Source organism: Anneissia japonica, unplaced genomic scaffold, assembly GCF_011630105.1.
Source record: "Anneissia japonica isolate Jap-2015-1 unplaced genomic scaffold, ASM1163010v1 scaffold670_len1213532_cov191, whole genome shotgun sequence".
Taxonomy (NCBI): Eukaryota; Metazoa; Echinodermata; class Crinoidea; order Comatulida; family Comatulidae; genus Anneissia; species Anneissia japonica.
Genome location: NW_022693499.1, coordinates 664,117 through 686,868, shown reverse-complemented (window position 1 = coordinate 686,868; position 22,752 = coordinate 664,117). Strand labels below are relative to the sequence as shown.

The following is a 22,752-nucleotide window of genomic DNA, read 5'->3' as shown; positions in this document are numbered from 1 at the left end:
GGGTCCAAATTATGTAATTTTGTGCATAAAATGGGTCCATTTAAAAAAAAATGGGTCCAAGGTTTTTTTTATATAGCTTAAAATGGGTAAAATTTAAGAAAATGGGTCCAGATTTTTTATATTTTTACGTAAAATGGGTCCACATTGTTTGAATTTACGCGTAAATTCAAACAATGTGTGCATTTACGCGTAAATTCAAACAATGTGGATTTACGCGTAAAGTGGGTCCACCCTGATATTGTCTCGCACTATTTGAATATTCTGGCTATGGAATTGCCACAACTGTACATGGAGGATGCTATCCAATACATGAATAGCATCCTCACACCATTACATGAAGGATACTACAACATTACGTGGAGGATGCTACACCCTTTAATTGAGGATACTACACCATTACGTGGAGGATTCTGCACCATTACATGGAGGATATTATCCATTACTTTACGGATACTACACCATTACATGGAGGGTATTACACCAGTACCTGGACGATTTTCAGCATTTAAAAATGCAATGTTAGCTAGTGTTAAGAATGAATCACTTGGTTGTCCCATCTATTGTTATTTTATTTCACTTTGGTATGTTTCAACAAGAATTGATAATATCATAACAAAACCCTTAACATTTAATCCTTCAGTATTTTCTATTGAGATGGTTGAGAAGTTCAATCAAGGAGCGGAAGTCTATGATTATTTCCATTTCATAAGATCATTTAAAAAGTATCAGTCATAATCAACATTTCCCTATTTAACCAAGTCATCTGCAAGGGTCGCAAGTTGGAGGAAGTCTATCCGGGAGACCTTAAATGAGCTTTTTTTACACATTTAATGTTATTTTTGCTGCATGTGATTACATGACAGTTGATAATGAAGTAGTAAACACATGCAAATATTATACATTTGTGGGAGATTGTGTTATTTTCCAAGAGATTCTTCCTTGTGGGAGGCAGTCCAGATTTGTTGGATTTTTGAGAGCCCTGCTTCTCACCTTTGTGAATTCTGTTGATATGTTTCACACTGAAAGAATCTAATCCAATCCTGACTATTGACAGTGGCACTGTATTTATATTCCCTGTCTGTTGATGGATATGTTATTAGATGGGAATCTTCAGGTTGTTAATTGCCAATTTGGCTTTAGATAAACTGTTTATGTTCATTCAACCATCTCGCTCAATGATGAATTATAAATACTGGCTTTAGTGATGCTTCCTTTACCTTATATATATGTACAATATTTTGTATGTACAGTATGATAATTATTTAAAAAATCCTTGATAATTTAAAAGACAAAATAATAATGCTACCTAAAAATGTTAACATGTAAGATATTTTATCAATTTTAGTAGCTCGCCAATAATTATTAAATATTTTTAAAAAATATTTCTCTAGCTTACAAAATGTATTATATACAGCAGACGGAATAGAACATTCACAAATTCTTGTAGATTTCCAGTACTGAAAGCAACGTACGTTAGCACAGATTAACGCTCATTTTATTTTGCCATTATGACTGTAATTCCCTTCCACTATAATGGTGTTGGAAGTGCAAAACTCTTCTCAAAACACTTTATTCTCTGCCTAAAAATTGATTCAATAATTTAACCACTTGTGAGCAGCAATAGAATTAATGGGTGCTTAAGATAATACAATTGTTTATTAATTGACAAAAATGGGCAAGGTACATTGTTCATGCACAGTATCGGTAGTCTTATGTTCAATAAATTGGCAAAAGTTGAATTGTCTTGACCTGTGGGTCTTAATGAATTTGGTCAATTAAGAATAGCCTTATTTCCCATAGGAAATTAAAGCACACCTACAAGAATCTAATTAAAGTGCAGTTGCTGAGTGCATATTGTCTATGAAAGTAATTTTAAATGGATTAAAACAACTGATCATAATTTATAAATTACTTGAAAATCCTGTTGACAAAATACAAGGAAAGTCTTTTGAGTAAATTAATTTTTCATTATCAATAATTGATAATTATATTTTGTTTACATGGTTAGACTTGTATCTACATAGTTGTTCTCAAAGCCAGAAAAGTTTGTTGTTATGTCTACTAAAAAAAGGAGTTGAAAACTACTTTTTATGCACAGCTGGTAACAAGTTCTACAAATATTAATATTGAAATTTAAATCTTAGTTAATTATTATTAATTTACTTAAAATGAATACATTACCTACTGTTCCTCCTTAAATACATACAAAGAAGGTTTGAGTATTTTCATTAAAATTTTACCAATTTCCTGACTAAGCTTGGATACTTTGTCTAATTAAGTAAGCTATACCTATAATGTATGACTCCACACTAATTTTAGATACAGTAATAATTTAGAAATTGATTAAAAAGTGTACAGTTTAGAAAGAAATTAAAAAAAAGAGTGTTTTGAAATTATTCTCAACGAATTCTTGTTAAGAAGCAGAATTCATACTGTATAAGAAATAATTCACTATGATATGGATTAGCTTATGACATGTGTCATTATCATATATGCCTCGTAAATGAGCTTTAGCTGTTAAGTAATTAAAAATGCAAAAGTTACACAGTTCATAGCAGGACAAGGCCATTCGAGGTGATTCTACTGAAAAAAAAATTTAACAGAACATGCATACTTGTCTACATTAGTAAGTGATAAATTAGCCTTTTTCTGGTTTTTGTATCATATAACAAAACGGAAAGAAAAAAATGCATGTATGAACAAATCATAAATTTATTTAATTTTTTTTTTAACTTGACCTTATAATAAAATGTAGTTGGCCATAAGAATTCTTTTGAGATTTTTGCGAGAGTGTAAAGTTGCAAGTGTATAAATGAAATTCTATTAGAAAAATACAGAAAAGGGCAATAATAATCATTAAAATCTGTGTTTCCTTGTAAACAAAATGCACAATTTAAGAAGTCAGAGCAATTATCGTAAATTCATAACTTGCTTTAAAACTATTTGCCTGACTTATCTAATAAACCCTGATTAACATACAGCTCATATTCCATAATTTATCTTCGAAAATAATTTTTGAATACAGCATCAAATTTAACTATTTTAAAAATTCTTTCATTTATATACATGTTGCTCAGTATCATATTTCAAATGTATTTTTAGGAATTCAAATTTGTAATGTATATATTGTTAAGCAAATGCTTGAATATAAAATAACAAATACTGGTAAAATGAAAGAAAAATATGTTATTTATAGACCACAGTTAAGTCAATTTAATGTAGGCTATCTGGTTAATTTTAATTAGATTAGAAAAGTTTTTCACTATAAATTACAGTAAAACATTATAAAATCACCTTTTTTTGGAATAATTGATGGTAGCAATTACAAAATAACTTAGATTTCTGTACAAATGTTTTTTTAGGCACAAGTTGAAAAGGGCGCACACGTCATTGTGATAAAATAAGCCTCGTTGGTGTGATAAAATAAAATTTTACGTAACTACCTTGTTTGGAAGTCTTAATTTGATTCTGCCTTCGGTAGAAAACAGCTGTCTATATTTCAATTGCTATTATTTGTAAAAAGCGTCTAGACTTCATCTGCACATCCAAAGAGGTGATTGACTTTGCGAAAGTAGCTCTGATAAAATTTACCATTTAATGTTGTGTTTTAAGACATTTCCACTGCGGTTTTTCCGGCACCTGGAAGACTGCACAAGTAAGAGATTAACATAAAGCAAGTTAAAAACCGTTCTGATGCTTTTAGCATGTTAAGATGAATGCCTATAAAATGTTTGCAGGCATTGTAATTGCATTTATCGAGCGCTGCTATGTCTGTTGTTTTTTTTTTCACTTTGCGATAATTCATTAATTGATGACCCCCAGTTGGAGGAAATATTGAATGGAGTTGAAGAGAGGAGGTTGAGAGAGGAAATGAAGAAACACTATTGATGGCCATAATAGCTGATAAAATATTTCATTTTAATGTTCACACTGCGCATTCAGTTTACTGAAAGCAAATGTAGTTAAAGAATTAAAATTTGTTTTCCATTTTCACCTGCAAAAATTTAATACTAAAGAAGTTTTTTAAGTAAATAAAACAATTGGATAATAACATGATATTTAGTACCAGTAGCTAGAAATTGTAGGCTATGTTGTACTTGCGGAACTTAAAATTTCTTAATCCTTGCACCATATAGGATATTTTATAATGGTACTTATATTCCTGGCATAGATTATTCGTTAAAAGGCTCGAAAGCAAATTCACCACCAAATATTTAAATCATTTCAATTTAGCATGCTGAACAGATGTTGAATTCTCTTTGATACGTGAGATTCAGAAATATCCATGCATCCATAATCTTCAATATCCTCTTGATTTCACACGATTCTAGGTGTTAAGGGATTTGTTTACCATGTTCAAACACACGGTCCTCCTCTTGACTCCTACTAGAAGCTCTCAAAGCACGTAATTGTATGACTTGTCATACAACATTTTTGATCAAATACATCCTCAACCATTAAGGCGAGATTAAGTGAAGTTTACTGTTTTTGACGGGAACAGATACTGAAAACTATAGCGAAAACTAATCTAATTCGTACTGTAGATGTGGCCTGCGCGTATTTAAAACCTTGTTTCGCCGGTGAATAGAACTTGTCATGGTAGCAATATTCGCTGTGATAGTTTTTGAATATTTGCATTATCGTTGTTGAAGTGAATGATCTGAGTGGAGACACTTTGAAAGCTTGTGTCATCAGATGCACAGATGTACATCAGGACAGCTTTACACTGCCAACGGTTCTTGCTCCAATTGATTCCGCTGATCTATTATGCTTTCACCAATAAATGGTAACTTAAGACCTTTGCATCATTAGTACAGACCCTGTGACTCTCTTGATGCATGATAGATGGTGATAGATATAGAAAGAGACTAAAAATAATATTATACTTTGTTTATTATATCCTTTTGTCATTTAGTTTATAAGTTTAGGAGTTACAGTTCATTCATTTATCAGCACCATTATAATTATCAAAATATAATAACCATCTTTTTTATTACTATAATTAATCTTATTATTATTATTATTATTAATATAATTTCTCTAAATCGGACTTAAAGTCAGGCTCCGGAGGAAAAAAAATTTTTAAGGTGTAAAAATGGGCAGTTACGCCCCTTTTCCCCCCAGTTTTTAAATATTAAAAAATCTCTATCTCATTCACCGTTCCCCAATTTTTCGTCAAAACAATTTTTTCTGTCGTAGAAAAATCAGTTCTACAACATATCAAAAAATTGTTTTCCTCCGGAGCCTGACTTTAAGGGGAATATCTTTTGTGTTATTTTCCCCTTAATGTCATATTATTTTCCCCTTAACTTCATTTTTTTAATTGTTCTCTAATTTCTTCATTGTTTAAGTTCCCCTTAAGGTAAGTATTATTATTATTATTATTATTATTATTTCCCCTTAACATCATTTTTTTAATTGTTCTCTAATTTCTTCATTGTTTAAGTTCCCCTTAAAGTAAGTATTATTATTATTATTATTATTATTATTATTATTATTATTATTATTGTTTTCTTTAATTGTTACCATCATCATCATTAATTATTTCAAATTTTTTTATATACACTTTTATTTTAATTTAAAACATAACGTTAAACTACAATTATTTAAATAAAAGTAAACATAAGACAACTCCCTAGGACAAGTGACTGAAAATACAAAACAATTAACATACACAAGGGAGGATTATTATTGTCATCAGTGTCATGAGTAATCATCATCATCAATAATAGCCTTATAATCATTATCATTTTAATCTTTGTCCTTGTTATCGTCATCTTCATTTTCATCAAGTTTATATCATAATTGTCAACATCATCATGATTAACATAATAGTATATTGCTTAATATGTTGATCATGGTGATGTTAGATATATAATATTTCTAATCTTTAATTTTTATGATTAGTACTTCCCAATATCTTTCCCAATTTTTTCCCTTCCTCTGTAAACCCATCTCTACTTAATGCAACCCTACACTTGCGCCATCAGCTGCAGTAGGCTTTATTCGTGACTTTCTCACCTTTTTCCAGCACCCGCTCAAGCATTCGGTATCCTGATCAGTCAGGCGCAACGGGTGGCTTATAGACGGCGAGTCCTGATGATTTATGGGTTCAAAAGTTGATTATTTGCTTCGTCTTGTCACACGCAGACCAGTTTGTTACCTTGTGACAAAATCATTACAGTACTGATAATGATGATGACTGTCAGAATAGATCCTATGGTCATTAACCATTCACAGTCTGAATATATTTTCTCACTAGTCTGGTGAATTCTGGAACATTCAATAAATTAAATTAAAACATTGAATTGGCCATTTATTTAAAAAGATGAAATAATTTATAAACTTTGAAAGAGACAGATCGAAACAATTAATTTTTTGCTGATTTATAGAAATTTTATTGATTACCAAACTGCTGGAAGAAACTGCACTTGTGTCCGTTTTGAATATTTCAAGCCATGCGACTGCTTGCCTTTTTTTATATTTATTGCGTATGACCCTTCATCTGATGTGACCTGTTGTTTGTTAAAATGTTCACCAATTTGTATTCATCGTCAACTGCGGCAAAGACCAGACACTCCTCACTCACTCCTCACAAAATATTGATTTTAATTTTTCAATACAGGGGTGAAAGAATCATTAAAATCTGACATTTCAAAGTTACAGGAGTTTAAACATACAGCTGTTTTATAAAGAACAGTATTTGGGAGATCGGCCTTCAAAGTTTGCGATTTTGGGGAATTCTCATGCGGAGACCATCACCAAATCGTTAAACATTTTTGTTTTATCATTGCAAAAATGCTATGCTATGTGGGTTGGTTTTCTCAATGCTGATTGTCAAGCCACCCTGACATGTTCATGTCTGTCTTGGCTATAGAGGGATTGATTCATATCTGATATGTGTTCCAAGTGTAAACGTAGCCAATAATAGTTAGCCATATAGTACTTAATACAAAAATATTGATAATAGTGATGATGATAATGAAAGTGGTGATGATAATTATGATGATGATGGGTTGGTAACAATAGTGGTGGTGGTGATGGTGGTGAGGATGGCTTTATTAATGATGATGGTAGTGGAGGTAATAATTATAATAATGGGGGTGTTGTTAATAATGAAAAGACAAGTATAGTGATGCTACGTGCTAGATGTGAATGCCTGCAATTACACTTCATTCAGTGTTAAAATAGCATATCTTTGAACATTTTTAATCAAGCTTGACCTGAGAGGATGTTACATTAAACTGCACGATGGATAGAATTGATGCAAAGTCTTAAATTACAAGATCATATGAAGAATATAGCCAAGCAATGTCCAGTTAGTGTAACCATCTGACCGCATCATTCTACTGAGATACTTTGTATGAAATATAATTTGCTCGGTTGCGAAAACTGCTTTTAAAGGCTACAATCTTAAGAAATGACATTTGACCAACGTACATAATAATGTCTTTGACATTATATATTATAATTATTAATATATTATATTATTATTATTATAGTGATTTGCTGCGTTGATATTTTACCACCCTTGATTTTAAAACACTGATGGGTTTTCACAGATGAAAGAATATTTTTTTTCTACTTGCACACGTTAACTCTGCTATGGTAGCACATAACTGTATAGATAATAAACTGTACTTTATAAACTGATTTCAGTTGCCGCCATCAAGATGTTCATTTAAATTATTTTTATTATTGTTACACCATGTTATAACAAGATCATATACTGTCTCTTATACACATCTAGATGTGTATAAGAGACAGTATATATACTGTATAGCGCCAAATTATTTCTGTGATTGAAATTAGATATAATGTTCAGTTGCAGCATCAGTGTGGGTGGCGTTCAGGGAGTCATTTTCCTGTGGACAGGCTTGGTTTAGACCCCTTGTTTGATCCTCCCTTGGTAAATTTTCGGAGCTACTCCGATTGTCTTTCACAGCATTTTTTTTTTAAATCAAATTTTTTTTTCCTTTAGTGAAAATTATGTTTTAATTTTCTGAATAAAAATCAATTTTCCAAATGATCGTACATAATACACAATACTTAGTTTTCTTTTATTATTTCTCATGCATCAAGAGGAAATGAGAGGTTTTATCTTCAAAACATGCATACATAAATAAATTTTAGTATCAATAAATGCGAGTTATAAAATGCTTCTTTAACGAATGCATTAGAAAGGTCATTGCGTCATTTAATCAGTAAAAGGTTATAAAATGTTTCTTGAATACATGTATTAACACAATGAGTCTAAATTCTTGTGTAGTTATGTTATGTGTCATGTCCTAAATTATATTTTTCGCAGTAATAATGTCCCATATCACCTGATATTTATAGAAATAATAGGCCTAATGATTCTGTTCATATATCTACTTTTATTTCATAATGTTATAGCAGGATAACCACTGCTCATATTAATTATAATTGATTTAATTTGGTTGTCATAACCACATCCCATTACCATGAAATTCAGTCTGTTTTTTTATTCTAGTAGTATAGGTTTTTTTTTGTTTTTTTTTAACCAATATGGGCCTTAATCATATCTTTTTTTAACCAATCATAAAAGTTTGTATATTGAACATATTGCTGAATTTTTTTTCTATTTAATGTTCAATTGATACTATAGGATCAGCGGTTGTCATACTGTAGGAAGTGACAAAAAATAAGTAGAATACAAGTTTTAGACTATTCCTTTTAGTAACTTGTATTTATATAAAGTGGTGCAATTTTGTACTTGAATTTAAATATACAGTATAGATGGTGCCTAGCTGCATTCATATTTTTAATTAACTTAACGTAATGCATCTTGCATCCATGGCAACCATCTTTCTCTTATACACACAATTTGTGAAGGAAGTGCCAAGCTTTTGTTAATTTTCCTCTGTGATTACTGACAGGTTCAAGCAAGTTACATAGTACAACAGAACAATGTATGTAGGCCTGCTTGTGTAGGAACGGTCTCGCTATGACAATGAAATTTGTTTGTTCAGTACATTAGGTTTTCCTCAGTTTGTATAGTATTTAAACTCAATGCTTCTGTACTTGTGTTAAAACAACAAATTCTCTACCTTATAAAGAGAGATTATTTAATAGTTAACTGTACTTTACTATAGGCATAGAGTACTATACATAAGGGCTACTGTACACTTCCCAGTTAACCATTATTATTTTATAAGAACGTTGTAATTGCGCTATACATATAGTTTGGTGTTAAAAACGTTATTTTCTACAACCATATACTTAACCTAATTGTGAACATCTGAATGTTCCTACAACGTTGTGTGAACATTATTTTGTGAATAAACCCACAACGTTTGCAAAGTTTTTTTATTTCCTGGGTTAAGGCTATATTCTAACATCTAATGACCAAATTTATACAGAAGAATCATGAACATTGCAAATCTGTGTTAACTTATTAATGTTGGCCTGCGTTCAGATTTAAAGACTTGGTCTGAAAAAGCAGACCACCAAAAATGGAGGGCCTTCTTTTCTTTTTCTTTTTTTTATTTTCAAGAAGTTTAGCCAAGAAATAATGTTTTTACTAGACCGCCTCATCCATAATGCACGTATGCCGGTCAGATGCCATAAATCTGTTGACATTGAACTTCAAAGATGTGGAGATTGTGATTAGAGGGATTAGATTCCAGGGAGGTATAATAGCCATTCTTCGTTCCTCGTGAGATTTACTCTCTTGTTTCTTCTTTTATTACCACTATTTTTTGTTGCTTTTAAAGCGTTATGGCCGTAGCCTAGCAGACTCCTTACTAATCAAGTTTAATCAGCAACAATTTTCTTAACTCGTTGATTTTATAGCAATTTAACACATACAAGTTTCCCTTGTGGTACAAACCTAAGATTTTCCTTAAATTCTTTTAAGCTTAAGCAGTACCACAGCATCAATAAATCATAAAAATGTTTCTTAAAAACAGAATGCAGGTGTTGAAATGTTGCCCCTATTGACTAATCCTGGCATTGTTTTGATGCTTCTACATTAGACTGATGATTTACTGCTCAGAATTGAGGTCTTGATGAAGAAACATGGAAACGTTTGCCAGCACATCAGAGAGCCATAACGAGATGTAACAAAAAAAAAAAAAAAACTGTGCAAGCATTATGGTGTGCTTTTAGCAATCTAAAAGATCTAATGATCTACATAATGTATACTCTACACTTTCCATGTTTCTGCATTATCTCAATAGATAGATGAATGATAGCCGCCATGCAACACTGTACGTGACAACATTTTCATGATAAAATCCAATAGTGTTAACAAGATGTACGTGAAAAACTTAGTAAACATTTGAACAAACTAATTATTTTCAAAATTATAAACTCTTCCAAACTTAATAAGTGTTATCACTTACAGTGTATTTCTTTCAACTACACAAGTGTACAATTAAAGGGAGATATTAAAGTTTACCATGCAATAAAAGCAAAACTTTGGAAAAATATTTTTAGAATAAAACTCTCAAATTGAATAGAGAACAAAGAACAAAGCCTAGGTAAACAAAAATATCCTATGTAACATTAAAATACTACAAGATAATTCAAGAAAGAAACATCAGCAAAAAAGTGAATTAAGCAGAAAACAAAATAAATATTGTACCACAGAATTGAAGCAGGGAAGGGGTTGGTTGATTCTTTGCAAGAGTGAAATCTCACAAGGTTTGAGAGACACTGAATTGTACAAATTTAGAACTTTTTTTAACCTAATAATGTTTACTACAGTATGTTGAAGACTTTTGAACTGCTTCTTTCTTAGATGTCTGAAGTTTATAAGTGATTATAAATACGTATTCTATAAATATTGTAACTAAAAGTTAGGAATCATTCAAGATACAGTGGAACCTCTCCTTTGACACACCTCTATTAAGGGGACACTTTTTCGGCCTCAAAATGAGAGAAAGTATAGGCCTATCTTTTAACACTACGGCCAATCCCTATTCAGGGGAAACCCCTTTTTAAGTGGACACTTTTTGGTCCTAAAGGTGTCTCTAAAGGTGTTCTACATACATTAAAATTTACCTAATCAAAAAGTAATTTGTGATTGATTATAGAAATTAAGAAAAAAAAAATTATCTGTTGCATATCAATTAGTCATATGTGGTTCTTCTGTTTTTGATTTTGACCTTTCACCTCTAATGTGCTATTACGGTGTGCACCATTAATTCTACCACCTGTCGGAAATAAACTTGTGCATTGATATGACTCAGTAGATCGAGTATCTGTAAGTTGAAAATAAATTGATTAAATATTCAAATTCACCAATTGCTTAATATTCAAATTAGCCATATTATAATATGTAAAATCCTTGTTGAATTTCTGATTACTTTTATTGTTCAATAGAGAGAGGTAGAGAGGATGAAAGAGAGGGAAGAATCACTAACATTAACAAATACAACACAGTGTTTCACAAGCTGTTTATATATTTGTTATATAATTTGTGAGTTTCGTTAAGTGCTTTCACACTTTTTTGGCATTAACATGCAGACACAGACTGTTAAAAATTTCTAAGACAGCATATTTTCGTAAAGCCACATGCCTGAGAATGCATTATCCAGTTTTATAAATTAAGTAAATTGTCTGTCTACCAGTTTAAAAAATTAATGCCTAGAGGTATTTTGTCTATCTTTAAGTGTGAATTAAACAAATTGGCTTAAAATATTCTGATGTTTAACTTTTATTCCCACACAAAATATTATTGAACACCTAATAAGAAAAGACAAGGAAGTGAGATGTGCTAGAGATGATTTTGTTTGCTTTTGACATTATGCACTGTTATAAAGTACATATAGATATATGACTGCTAAATATATTAATATTAATTTACTTAAACCTTATTCTGAATTGCATTAGTATCATTTTATCGGTCAATAATTCCATATTAGTCCTCATTTTCTTATTGCAATGAAAACATTTACATAAATTTAAATTACTAATTTGATGATTATATTTGACAATAACATGCATCATGTATCTTGTGTTTGATATTTCATCTACCATCAAAATGTCAACATTTTTGAGAAGCATGGTAAATGTGCTATGAACCTGGATAAACTAAATTGCTAAGTACTTACTCAAGTGAAGTAAGAACAACCCTCCAAAATGAAATGGAACAGTCAGACCCTAGCACCATGCATGAACATTCCAGTAACCAACATTCTCATTCTATTTCATATAGTTTCTATAAAATGTTGTATTTTTCAAAAATATTGGGTAAATCTTCAGCAAGAAACATGTGTGTACTGTAGAGTTGAAAACAAATCAATAAGAATATAGAGAATGCCGTTCATAATTATTCCATCTAGACAGCTGTTTAACTTTTCAATGCAAACAGAATTTTCTCTTATTTGATTTCATAGTCGCAATAAAGTACCAGTACACGAAGAGCCAAAGTACTATTCTAACAATCAATTTGGATCAATAACTAAAGCAGTCTTATACCACTTTAAACATACACGTAGAATGGAGGAAAAAAAAACAAGACATTTTTTGACATTTTCTTCATAAAATTGGATCTATACATGCCGTCACATTTTAAAGCCATGCTTATTTTAGAATCTCGTTTGAGCATGATGTATTTACGAGAGAATTTCTCTTACACTTTGCAGGCGATTAGAACATTAGTTACTTTAGGCCTCCCCTTTGATATGCCGTTGGTAGCAAATGTATTTACAACTTGTTTGAAATGTTGTACTAATTCTCTGTAAAATGTGAATTTCTTCACAGCTGATGGGATTGCAAAGAAATTGTCTTGAATTTCTGTGGCGATGACATTACATTCATTGCGTTGATGCTGATGATATGTTTACTATTAGACATATGATGTGTTTTGTTTTACAGTATCAGAAAAAAAACATATACGGCAAAACTTTAGACATTTTTTTTATGAAATCATAATAACATTAGCTTTTAAAGAGTATTCATGGTTCTAAGCAAGGTTATATTATAGTCATTTATTGTATCAGGAATAAAGTGACATAATATTAAGGAAAAATTTATCTGTAATAAATATAAAGAAAAAGAGAGTTGATGATTTATGAGTGTGGTTATATATTTATACAGTAAAATAAATGAGATTATGGACTTGCATTTGAATTTTCTAAAATTCCTAATTCGGGCAGAATAAGAAATAGAATGTAATTTACGTCATGATTGCGTCCCATATTACTTTGACCTATTTCTATTATTTTCTTCATTTTTAATTTCCTTTGCATTTAACAACAAATGTAATAGTCACTAGAGATAAAATTAGCAGGGAATTTATTTTTTTATGATACCATTTATATTAAGAATGATTCATAAATCAGTAGAACAAATTTAATTTGAGTTTAATTTATATTCAGACTAAAATTACAAAGAGTTGTCTGGCCTAGTAAGTTAAATGAATTAATACATTTCCTTACCATGGCATGGTAGTAACTTTCTAAAATTTGGGTCATTTACAAATACAATAGGGCTGGACTGACCTATCTTGTAATTGTTAAACATTGATGGAAGTAGATGGCAGAAAAAAAATAGCTAATAGTTTGGATCGAAGATTTTTTTTTTTGTTTTTTGTTTTTTGTTTGAAGAATCAATTTTATAATCATTCTAAATTCAATTCCTCTATGATATTAATAGAGAGATTTTGCAAACATGTGTTTCCTCCGATGAAATGACATCTATAAATATTAGAGTCACTTCACCAACTATGCCAATATGTTTCTTCTTAGCATGAAATGGATTTTCTGGGCTTTCGTGGCAATCTGCATGTGGAGTGAAAAAATCGAGGGCAATTACCAAAACCAGGACACCATATTATTAATGTTTTTATGATTCAAATTCATTTTAAGGGCTTTTGTTACGATCTGTGTGTAGACCATAATCGGTGTAATACAATCAGCTGGAGTAAACAAAAATTCAGGACATTCACTGAAACCACTCTTTTGAGAATAAACTTGATTGCTTGGGCTTAATATTCAAATCTGCATCTAAAATACAAATCTAGTATTTGAGATACAGGTTTACCACGTGTAAATATGGAGCGTTAGAATTGGGACGATTGCAGAAAGCAGATACGATTCTTTGCATCAGTCAGATTTGTATGATGACAAGTATTGAAAATCTGGATAGTTTCAATTATCAACAGATATTTTCAGTATGATAGTAAAGTCTCCAGGGGCACCATCATTTCGTTCGTATTGATTGGTATTGATCTTGGCCTGATAAAGTGTTTTAAGTGTTCCATCTTGAAGTTGAAAATATGAACACTTATCAATATCATAAGGATTCTTAATAGTACCTTTCTGGTAATTTTTCAAACAAATATTTTTTTTTAAATCAAAAGTTTTCCACAGCAGAACATATACTGAAGTAAAAGGTTTTTTTTTTTTTAATAAATGCCTGTATCTACCATATTGAATAGCAGTCAACTATGTTGCTGAAGATAATTTAAGAATTTTACTTAAGAAATATATTTTTAAATGCTTATGTAATTACTGGCATTTATCTCATATTTGCATTTGTTTATGTTTACTGCCTCAGTTTTTTTGTAATTCATGGTATCTTTCCAAATAAAGTGCTTTTGCATTGAATTTGCCCAACAATCTAGAATAATAAAAGTTATTGAAAATGTGTACTTCCTAGTTGTAATTGATCATAGTGATATATATCTATATAACTAGAAATTCAACATCTATCCAGCTCTTATTAAATTATTATTTTAAACAATAAAGAAATAGTTGGGTGTCTCGATTTTTTTGAGATTTCAACTGAGGGCTAGCCTAGAATAAAGATTGCTACCTTGATACATACGTCCGCCACATGCATACATGATCATGGCACCACTGCTTATTCGTTTAACAGTGGTAGTAATCTTCTGTTTTTAAATTACAATTGTCAAATGAATGAAAGTTTATGGTTTATATGCCCAAAAATGCACATCTTTGATTTATTGGGAGTTTGCTATGCTTTTTTTTTATTGTTGTAGCTTCTTCGGTAATTTCATTACTTGATTTTGAGACAACTACATTAATGCACTGGACCAACGCCAAAGTCCGTTTCTTAATTAAAGTGTGGGATGACGCAGCTGGGTGACTCCAGGGTCCAGGGCAACTTGATAGAAACTCATCATTTGTATAATACCTTGGGATTTACGTCCGAGATTTGTTTTTTTGAAAGCCGAGTTCTGCATGAACCGGTAGACCCCTATGTAACTTTTGCCCGTTCTCTCCCTGGACAAGTGCATCTTGAGAACTCTAGGTAAAGTTCCTTGCCAAAGACCAAGCAGAATGCACAGCATGAGATTTGAACCCACAACTTTATGTTAAGAGCCTGAATTGCATCCACTGTGCCACATCAACGAATTTTGGTGATTTTTTAAATTTTTTTATTTATTGGAAGAATATTATTTGATCATTTAAAATGAGTTAGTATTTTTGAATATGTTTCTATATTTTATGATAATGGTATATAGTAAATTTAATTTGTTGTGTATTATAAACATTTTTAAATTTGGTATTAATCATTTCATTTCAATACTGATTATAAATCCCATACAAGGTTAACTGAAATTTTACACCAGATAATATAAATAACAAACATATTGTTACCAAAACAAAAATTGAATTTTAAGTATGCTTTAAGAATTAGGTAATTTCTAAAGAACAATATTCTTTTTGTGGAGGTGTGTTTGTGTTTAGGTATTTTAAAGTTTATGTAAGACAGTATGCATGAAAAACATAATATAGTTGTGTTCATTTGCTATCTTGTATTAGCATGCTGGAAGCTACTACATGTACTGTATATTAATACTATGTGTGTGTTGCGTGCAGGTGTTCAGTTTTTTTTTTTAACGTTTTACTTCACAACATCCATCATTGATGTTAAAACCTACCTGGGGGCTATGTACACCTGTACGGAAAAATTAAAGGACAAATCCAGTGGCAACGATTTGATAACCATTATGAAGGTTAAGATGAAGTACCTTAATGAGATGGTCACTGTCGAGAGATGAACGGGAAATAAAGCGCATATTAAACATTAGCTTTCGTCACTATATCCTGAATAAATTCCTTTATTAAGCATGGCGCCAGTCTCACTAATAACTCATCCCTGGGTCGTTGAGTGATACGATTAAGCTAAATGCACTGGATAAATTTGTGTTAGATGACGGAACAGGTTACGTTTGAAACGGAGCACCATCTTTGGGGAGTATTAGGCGCGGTATGCTTTTGAAGTTGATGTATGAAAATATTGGAGATGCATTCATGATCGTGGAGGCGTAAAACCTCTGTTTTGATTTTCATTGATTAGTAAAACGAATAACGACCTAAATCTAAAGCAGTTCTAATATAATTTGATTTCATTTGATACAGGTTGCATATGTTATTATTAAATTTCTATTTGATTATCCTTTGCAATCATCATGTTTTAAGTTGATTATTAAAGAAACTATTTGTTTTTATGGCACACCAGACCTGTTAACTATAATGTGTCAGTATAACACACCGGTTTTAAAGATAAACTATTGGTGTTGATACAATGAAGGCCTACAACATTAAACTTGAAGACTAAATTGCTCAAGTGCTTCTTTCGTCAATTTCCAATAACACAGAATTTGCATCACAAAAATAAAATTGTTTGCCTAGAATTTTTTTTGGTCTTTATAAGCATTATTTTGTGTATGTAATTAGAGAAGACAAATAAATTAATTATAACCCCAATCTTGGATATCAAAATTACGTAATTTGATTTTAATTTTTTGCTTTGAATATTAATTTTGCTTACACATACAATGAGCTAGACAATATGGCATTCTATATCAAATTGTTCTACTAATTGTTGTTTAAAATTGTTACAAAATATTATGATTAACCATTATTTTTTTCAAAAAATCATACAACTATTATTTTTATAAACTAACAAACAAAACTCATATTCAGTCTAGAAAAATTATTAAAAATTCCATGTTCTAATTTGGCCTAGTATGTTATTATAATAAGAAGATATCAATTTGTTCCATTGCTGTCATACTGTTGGGAAGAATAATGGATGCAATAAAACATAAAACTGTAGACATAAGCATGATAACCTATAAAGTTGTAACAATGACTTCATTCTATAGTAGTACAGTACATAAAAAGGAAGGCAAATATTCAGTGGGACAGGGGATTGTGAAATAATTTTGTGCTGGTGAACAGTAAATTCCATTGATTATTAACAAAGTAATAGTGCATTTTTATAATTCTGTACTAATGTATGAGATAAGATGTGATCATTGATTTGTTATTTCAATATGTGGCAAAGACAAGGCAAACTAGTCACTCCTTTATAATGCAGGGTTAAGCAGTAAGATGAAAGTTATAAAATGGTAAAAGAAAAATTTAAATCAGACATTTTATTATGAAGTTACAGGAGTTTAAACATACAGCTGTTTAAAGAACAGTTTTTGAGAAATCAGCCTTTAAAGATTTCTCATGCAGAGACCATCACCACATCATAAAAAAATGATGTTTTGACATTAAAAATGAGGAAAATAACAACATAACATGATGAATAGATCTATAAAATTTAGTTTAGTGCAATAAAATAGATTTACAAAATGTTGACATTCCAAAATGTTTTGGCCATTATCTCAGAAACACAATTTGCAGCGAGGAGTGACTGGTTTGGCTTGTCTTCGCCACATAACCTGATCTTTAATATTTATACAATCTCATATTCCAAACTAGTAGTGTTTGTTACTGCAGTTATGTAAACAAATCTGGTAATTTTTCAATAATATTTTTCTCTCTTTTTAGAAGTTGAACCATTGCAGCCATTGTACTTTAGAGTTGAGCCTGTCGATGTCACCGTGAAACGTGGCGAGACGTTCACGATGAACTGCTCCGTGAATCAGAACGATGCAGACTATTTTTGGATGAGAGACGAAGAGGCGGTAAGCTTCTCCGATCCTTTGAAAACAATTTTACCGACCGGTTCTTTGCAAGTAACGGTACCAGCTGTCCGGCAGTCAACAGATACCACCTCTGGCAGCTACCAATGTCATGCCACAGTCAACGAGAACACAATTGTAAGCCAAGTTGGGAATGTTCAAATAGCAAGTAAGTACCACTACTAAAAGAAATGTGCAGGCATACCAGGGGCAGATCCAGAATTAAACACGGGAACGTGTTCCCAGGTAGAATGTTCGTATCCATATCCAATTTGTGGTGCACCCATATAATTAGCTGTTTACAAAAGGATATCAATCAACAGGGTTTCCCTAAAGTGATAATTTTTTTTCCAACTTGAATAAATAAATGTTTTTAATCCAAATTTTATCTTTTTACTTGGATAATTACAGATGGGCAGTGTAGCTCATTCTAGTCTATTGTTTTTTTGGCCTGTAGGATTTTCGATAGAATGAAGTACGTTATGTATATTATAATTATGGAGAAAAGCTATCTATGTTTTGTGTTGTATATGTTGGAAAACTGCGGTACACTGTCTTATACATATTATAGTCATTGTTCATTTTGTGTATTTATCAAAATGTATACAGTACTGTATATGAAAAATGCATTTTATATACTGTATGTGAATTAGATGCATACTGTAAGTAGGTCTCTGATCTCAACCAACATACAGCCAATGGAAGTAGCACAAATTTTGGTTTGCCACACTGTTATCATTGCAAGAATTGTCAATACATTTGATTAACTGTTGGTGGTTAGTGCTCTGAGTTGATAATCAAAACTGAGGGTTGATGCACTTCAGCTAGCTTGTCACCAGCATCTGAAGATGGATTTGAGTAATTAAATCAATTTCAGCAAAATAGTGTTTATATAAACTTGAAGGAAATCAGCGACCATGTTAAAGGTGCTTTTAAATTGTCAAGGATAAACAATCTCGCAAAGTTTGTACAAAAACTTAGATGAACGTTGGGTGAGTTTAACATAAAATAAATTAAAATCAATATTCACTAGTTCTCAACTGACACTATTAAATTCCAAATATGACATTTTGTTACGATCAAAGTAATCATAGTGTACTGCAATACTCTATTAATTATGAGTCTTATTTCTTGATGAAGCATATTATAAGCCTTTGATAATCGGACTGTTTTCACCTACGCAGTGCAGAGTGTGGACAATGTTTAATTGTAATATATTTCTTGCTTATTATAAAGCATTGACATAATGATTTGTAAAATAAAAATGATATTCTCCTTAAGCGCTGCACAGACTACCACATTATTTGACAAAAACGTGTCACATGCCTAAATATGGTCATCAAGACATCACATCATGACCATATATAGGCACAGCATGACTATTTATAGGCACAGCATAACTATATATAGGCAGAAAAAGGATTTGATAGTTAGGACAGAGCTTTATGTTAATTTGGTAATTTGCTCTCTGAATTGCAATATACTTGAACTTTACGAAAAAGAGGACAAATTTGATTAATTCTGGATACAAAAATACTGAATCAATATAAATTCTCTACATTGCGTAACTTTAATATTTGAAACTATTGCTACATACCGACTTTTCCAAATTTAGACTTCAATATGCATTTGATTTTCCCGGAATTAGTGTGATAAATTTTAGTTCAAACCGATTTTGTGATAAAATGCTCATTTTCCATGGCTGAGCCATTCTTCTCGTAGCATGGAATACGGACAATTTAAAATAAGCTTCTGGAATTGACTATTACAATTTTCAGCCAAATTCCATATCTTGTGGGATTATGAATTTTTGTGTAACTAAAAGATTGCTGGACAAGGAATGAGTAGTTAAAACAATCTGTCCTCTTACTGACTTGCTTGATGTTGACGTTAAATGTCACCCAAAGTTATTTACCCAGATTTCGCTGCCTAGAATTAACATTGTCGAAGCGGATTATATCCCTGATAGGGATGAATGAATCAGTAAATTCTGGACGACAGACCATTTGCTAAATTGAATGTTGAAGCTAAGAAATTAATTATTGGGGATTTGATGTTAAATTCAAATGGATGCTTTAATACAGCAAACTGTCAACACTAGATTGGACAAAAAATGACCAAAAATCCAGTTGCATTTCGAATCAGTTCCGTAGCATTCGAGAATTAAACTTGACATATCAAACAATCTGTGTAAAATATTGCATGATGATATCCCATCTTGTGTTTTGTTGTTTAATAGGCGATGATATAGTGAGAATAATACTATAGTATTGTTTAATAAGGCCGAATTAAATATTTTTTTTTTTTTTTTTTTTTTTTAATGATTTTGTGTTTATTAATGTGTACTGTAGTTTAGTCTAACTTCTCACACTGAAACATTCAACATTCCTAAAATTAAGTTTCTGAAGATATTTTGCCAATGCTGGTGAATAAGGGTCTAGTTGAAGTAATTGTGATATGAAATTTTTTCCTAATCACATCCTTGATGTTGCTATATCCAATGTTTTTCTATGCTTGGATATTGTGGGAAAGCCATTTCATCCACAGAAAGGGAATCAGTTTTCAGGCAGAGTATTTGATAGCAGCATAGAATCATTGGAAATCTGCACTTACTTACACCAATATCGTGTAATTATATATTTTTTATTAGATAAATAATATATTTAAGATGAAATATGCGCATATAAGATTCTTATCTATTATGTATGCATTTATAAATTAGCCAATTTAAAAGCTATTATTCATAAAACTCCTAAATCACCATTAATGTATTTATTTAAAGTTCTAACTACATTACACTAATGCTCCATTTATGAAACAAAATGCATACATTTGTTAATACCAAATTGAAGATAAGACATTAACCTCTGATGCATTATATATTGAGGTAATCTTTCATCTTATAAATATTTATGAGTATCTCTTATGAATATTCAAAGATAAGTAGGCCTTAAAATATTTTAATATATTGAAAGAAACTGAAAATAATATTTTGAACATACTAAAAAGTAATGTTTAACAGAAATAGACAAAATATTTGAAGCATATTTATTTATTAATAAAAGTTCCATACAAAGTATAATCTATACTCATGAATAATAATGAAAATCAAAGAGTTATTTAAAAGATGAATGCATGCTATAAAGTTAATCCATCTTATTTAGCTGAAAACCGGGAAAGTGCTAGATTAGCAATGGGCTTATCACAAATACATTTTAAAATGAATACTTGCAGTGAGTAATGGAGAATTATGAAATATAGATTTAATTATTAAAGCAGCAAGTTTTTTTAAATTTTATTTTCTGAAAGCTTCGTACTCAGGATGACTATGAACTACCGAGGGAGCACATCAAATTCTGTTGAGTAGACTAACTTGGCAGGCAATTTGTTTTTTTGTACACTTCATTAATTTTATTTCAGAATGTTAACACTATGTTAATTCCATTTTTTATTTTTCATTTTACCAGCTCATTTTTGTTTAGCAAACCTCATTTTAGATTTAGATTAAAAAATGAGAATAACATTTTGTATTTTTTCATATAGCAAAACTGTCTTGAAGAAAATAAAAATAAATGAATAAAAAAATTGTGTGTGAAGTAATCGAAGATACAGTAAGTGCCTAGCGAAGAAATGAAAAATAAGGCTTGTCTCATCTAGTAAATTTACATATTTTTCAAAGGCACCTATTGAACAAAGCTTTCTGTTAAAATAGTGTGTTGTTATTCACTGAAGGATTGTCCACCTCATCTTTATTAGTAGTAGCCTTAAAAAATATGCTATCGATTTTCTTCTACACATTAATTTGAATAGAATTTATAGTGGCATTTCTGCAGTTTCTTAATTTAAAATGACCAGATGCTTCTTTAAGTTTCCTTATAATGAATTGAAATCTGTCCATAGTTTGAATGAAGTTTTTTCCACTATTTTTCATTATGGTTGTATGAACTTGGCTTCTTCTTTATCCCCCTCCTCTCCATTTTTGTGTGTATTCTGCTATGAGCATGTTTACGTCCATGTTTCCTTGGGATTTTAATTATGTGTTTTTAGTATAGTACATGCATTTGATAATGGATACTGATAAAAACATAATGATGACCCTTGATGCAGTGGAGCTGTGGGTTTTGGATGTGACGCTCAACTTGTAATCTGAAAAGCCTAGGTTCAATTGCGATAATTGTGTATGTTTATTACTATTTTATATTGTAATTTTATTACTCTGATAACAAATATACAATCAGTCAACCACAAACAACTGCACGACAGGCTTCATTAAGAAACAGTTTCACATCATGGGTTTCTAATCACCACCTTCAGGTATATAAAAACGTTTTCCAAATTAGTAAAAATTGTCAGTCCTAATACACAGTTGTAAAGTACAGTTAATATATATATTATTGTACCTATCATTAAATATTTCGCTTAAGCATGTGCGCTGCATGAAATAAAAAAATAAAAAATCAAGTTAATTCTCGCACCATGTAATGGCAAATCCAGTGGGATATAGTTACAGCTGTTTTACTCAAGTATACATTATATAGATACAGTAATAGTTATATTTGATTATAGAGGTTGTCAAAAGTTATAATGTTACTATAGTGATATTCATGACATCAGCTGGCTCTCTTTCAACATCCTCTTCATGGTTTGATGTTCTCAGGCTCGTTTTGAATGTAATTAACGAGGACCTGATGAACTTGTAAGTTAATTAAAACAAGCAGGTGATTTTCTTGTCGTGCCACTTACAGAAATCGTTGAGGTAAACGCGAATTTTTCAATTTGAGAGTGTCTGTTAACAAAGAACGTCGATGCTCGCCTTTGCTTTGCAACAGAAA

General features: G+C 30.9%; 1 protein-coding gene across 11 annotated transcripts in view; it reads left to right on the top strand.

Annotated features, from left to right (window-relative positions):
- The first annotated feature begins 17,789 nt into the window (after positions 1–17,789).
- Positions 17,790–22,752, top strand: part of LOC117100759 (neogenin-like) — a 68,577-nt gene continuing 63,614 nt past the window's right edge. For all 11 annotated transcript variants that reach the window (XM_033240558.1, XM_033240557.1, XM_033240562.1 and 8 more), the window contains exon 1: positions 17,790–18,089. In XM_033240558.1, the coding sequence (XP_033096449.1) occupies positions 17,864–18,089 (226 nt within the window). In that variant the 5' untranslated portion in view covers positions 17,790–17,863. The remainder of the gene's footprint in view (positions 18,090–22,752) is intronic.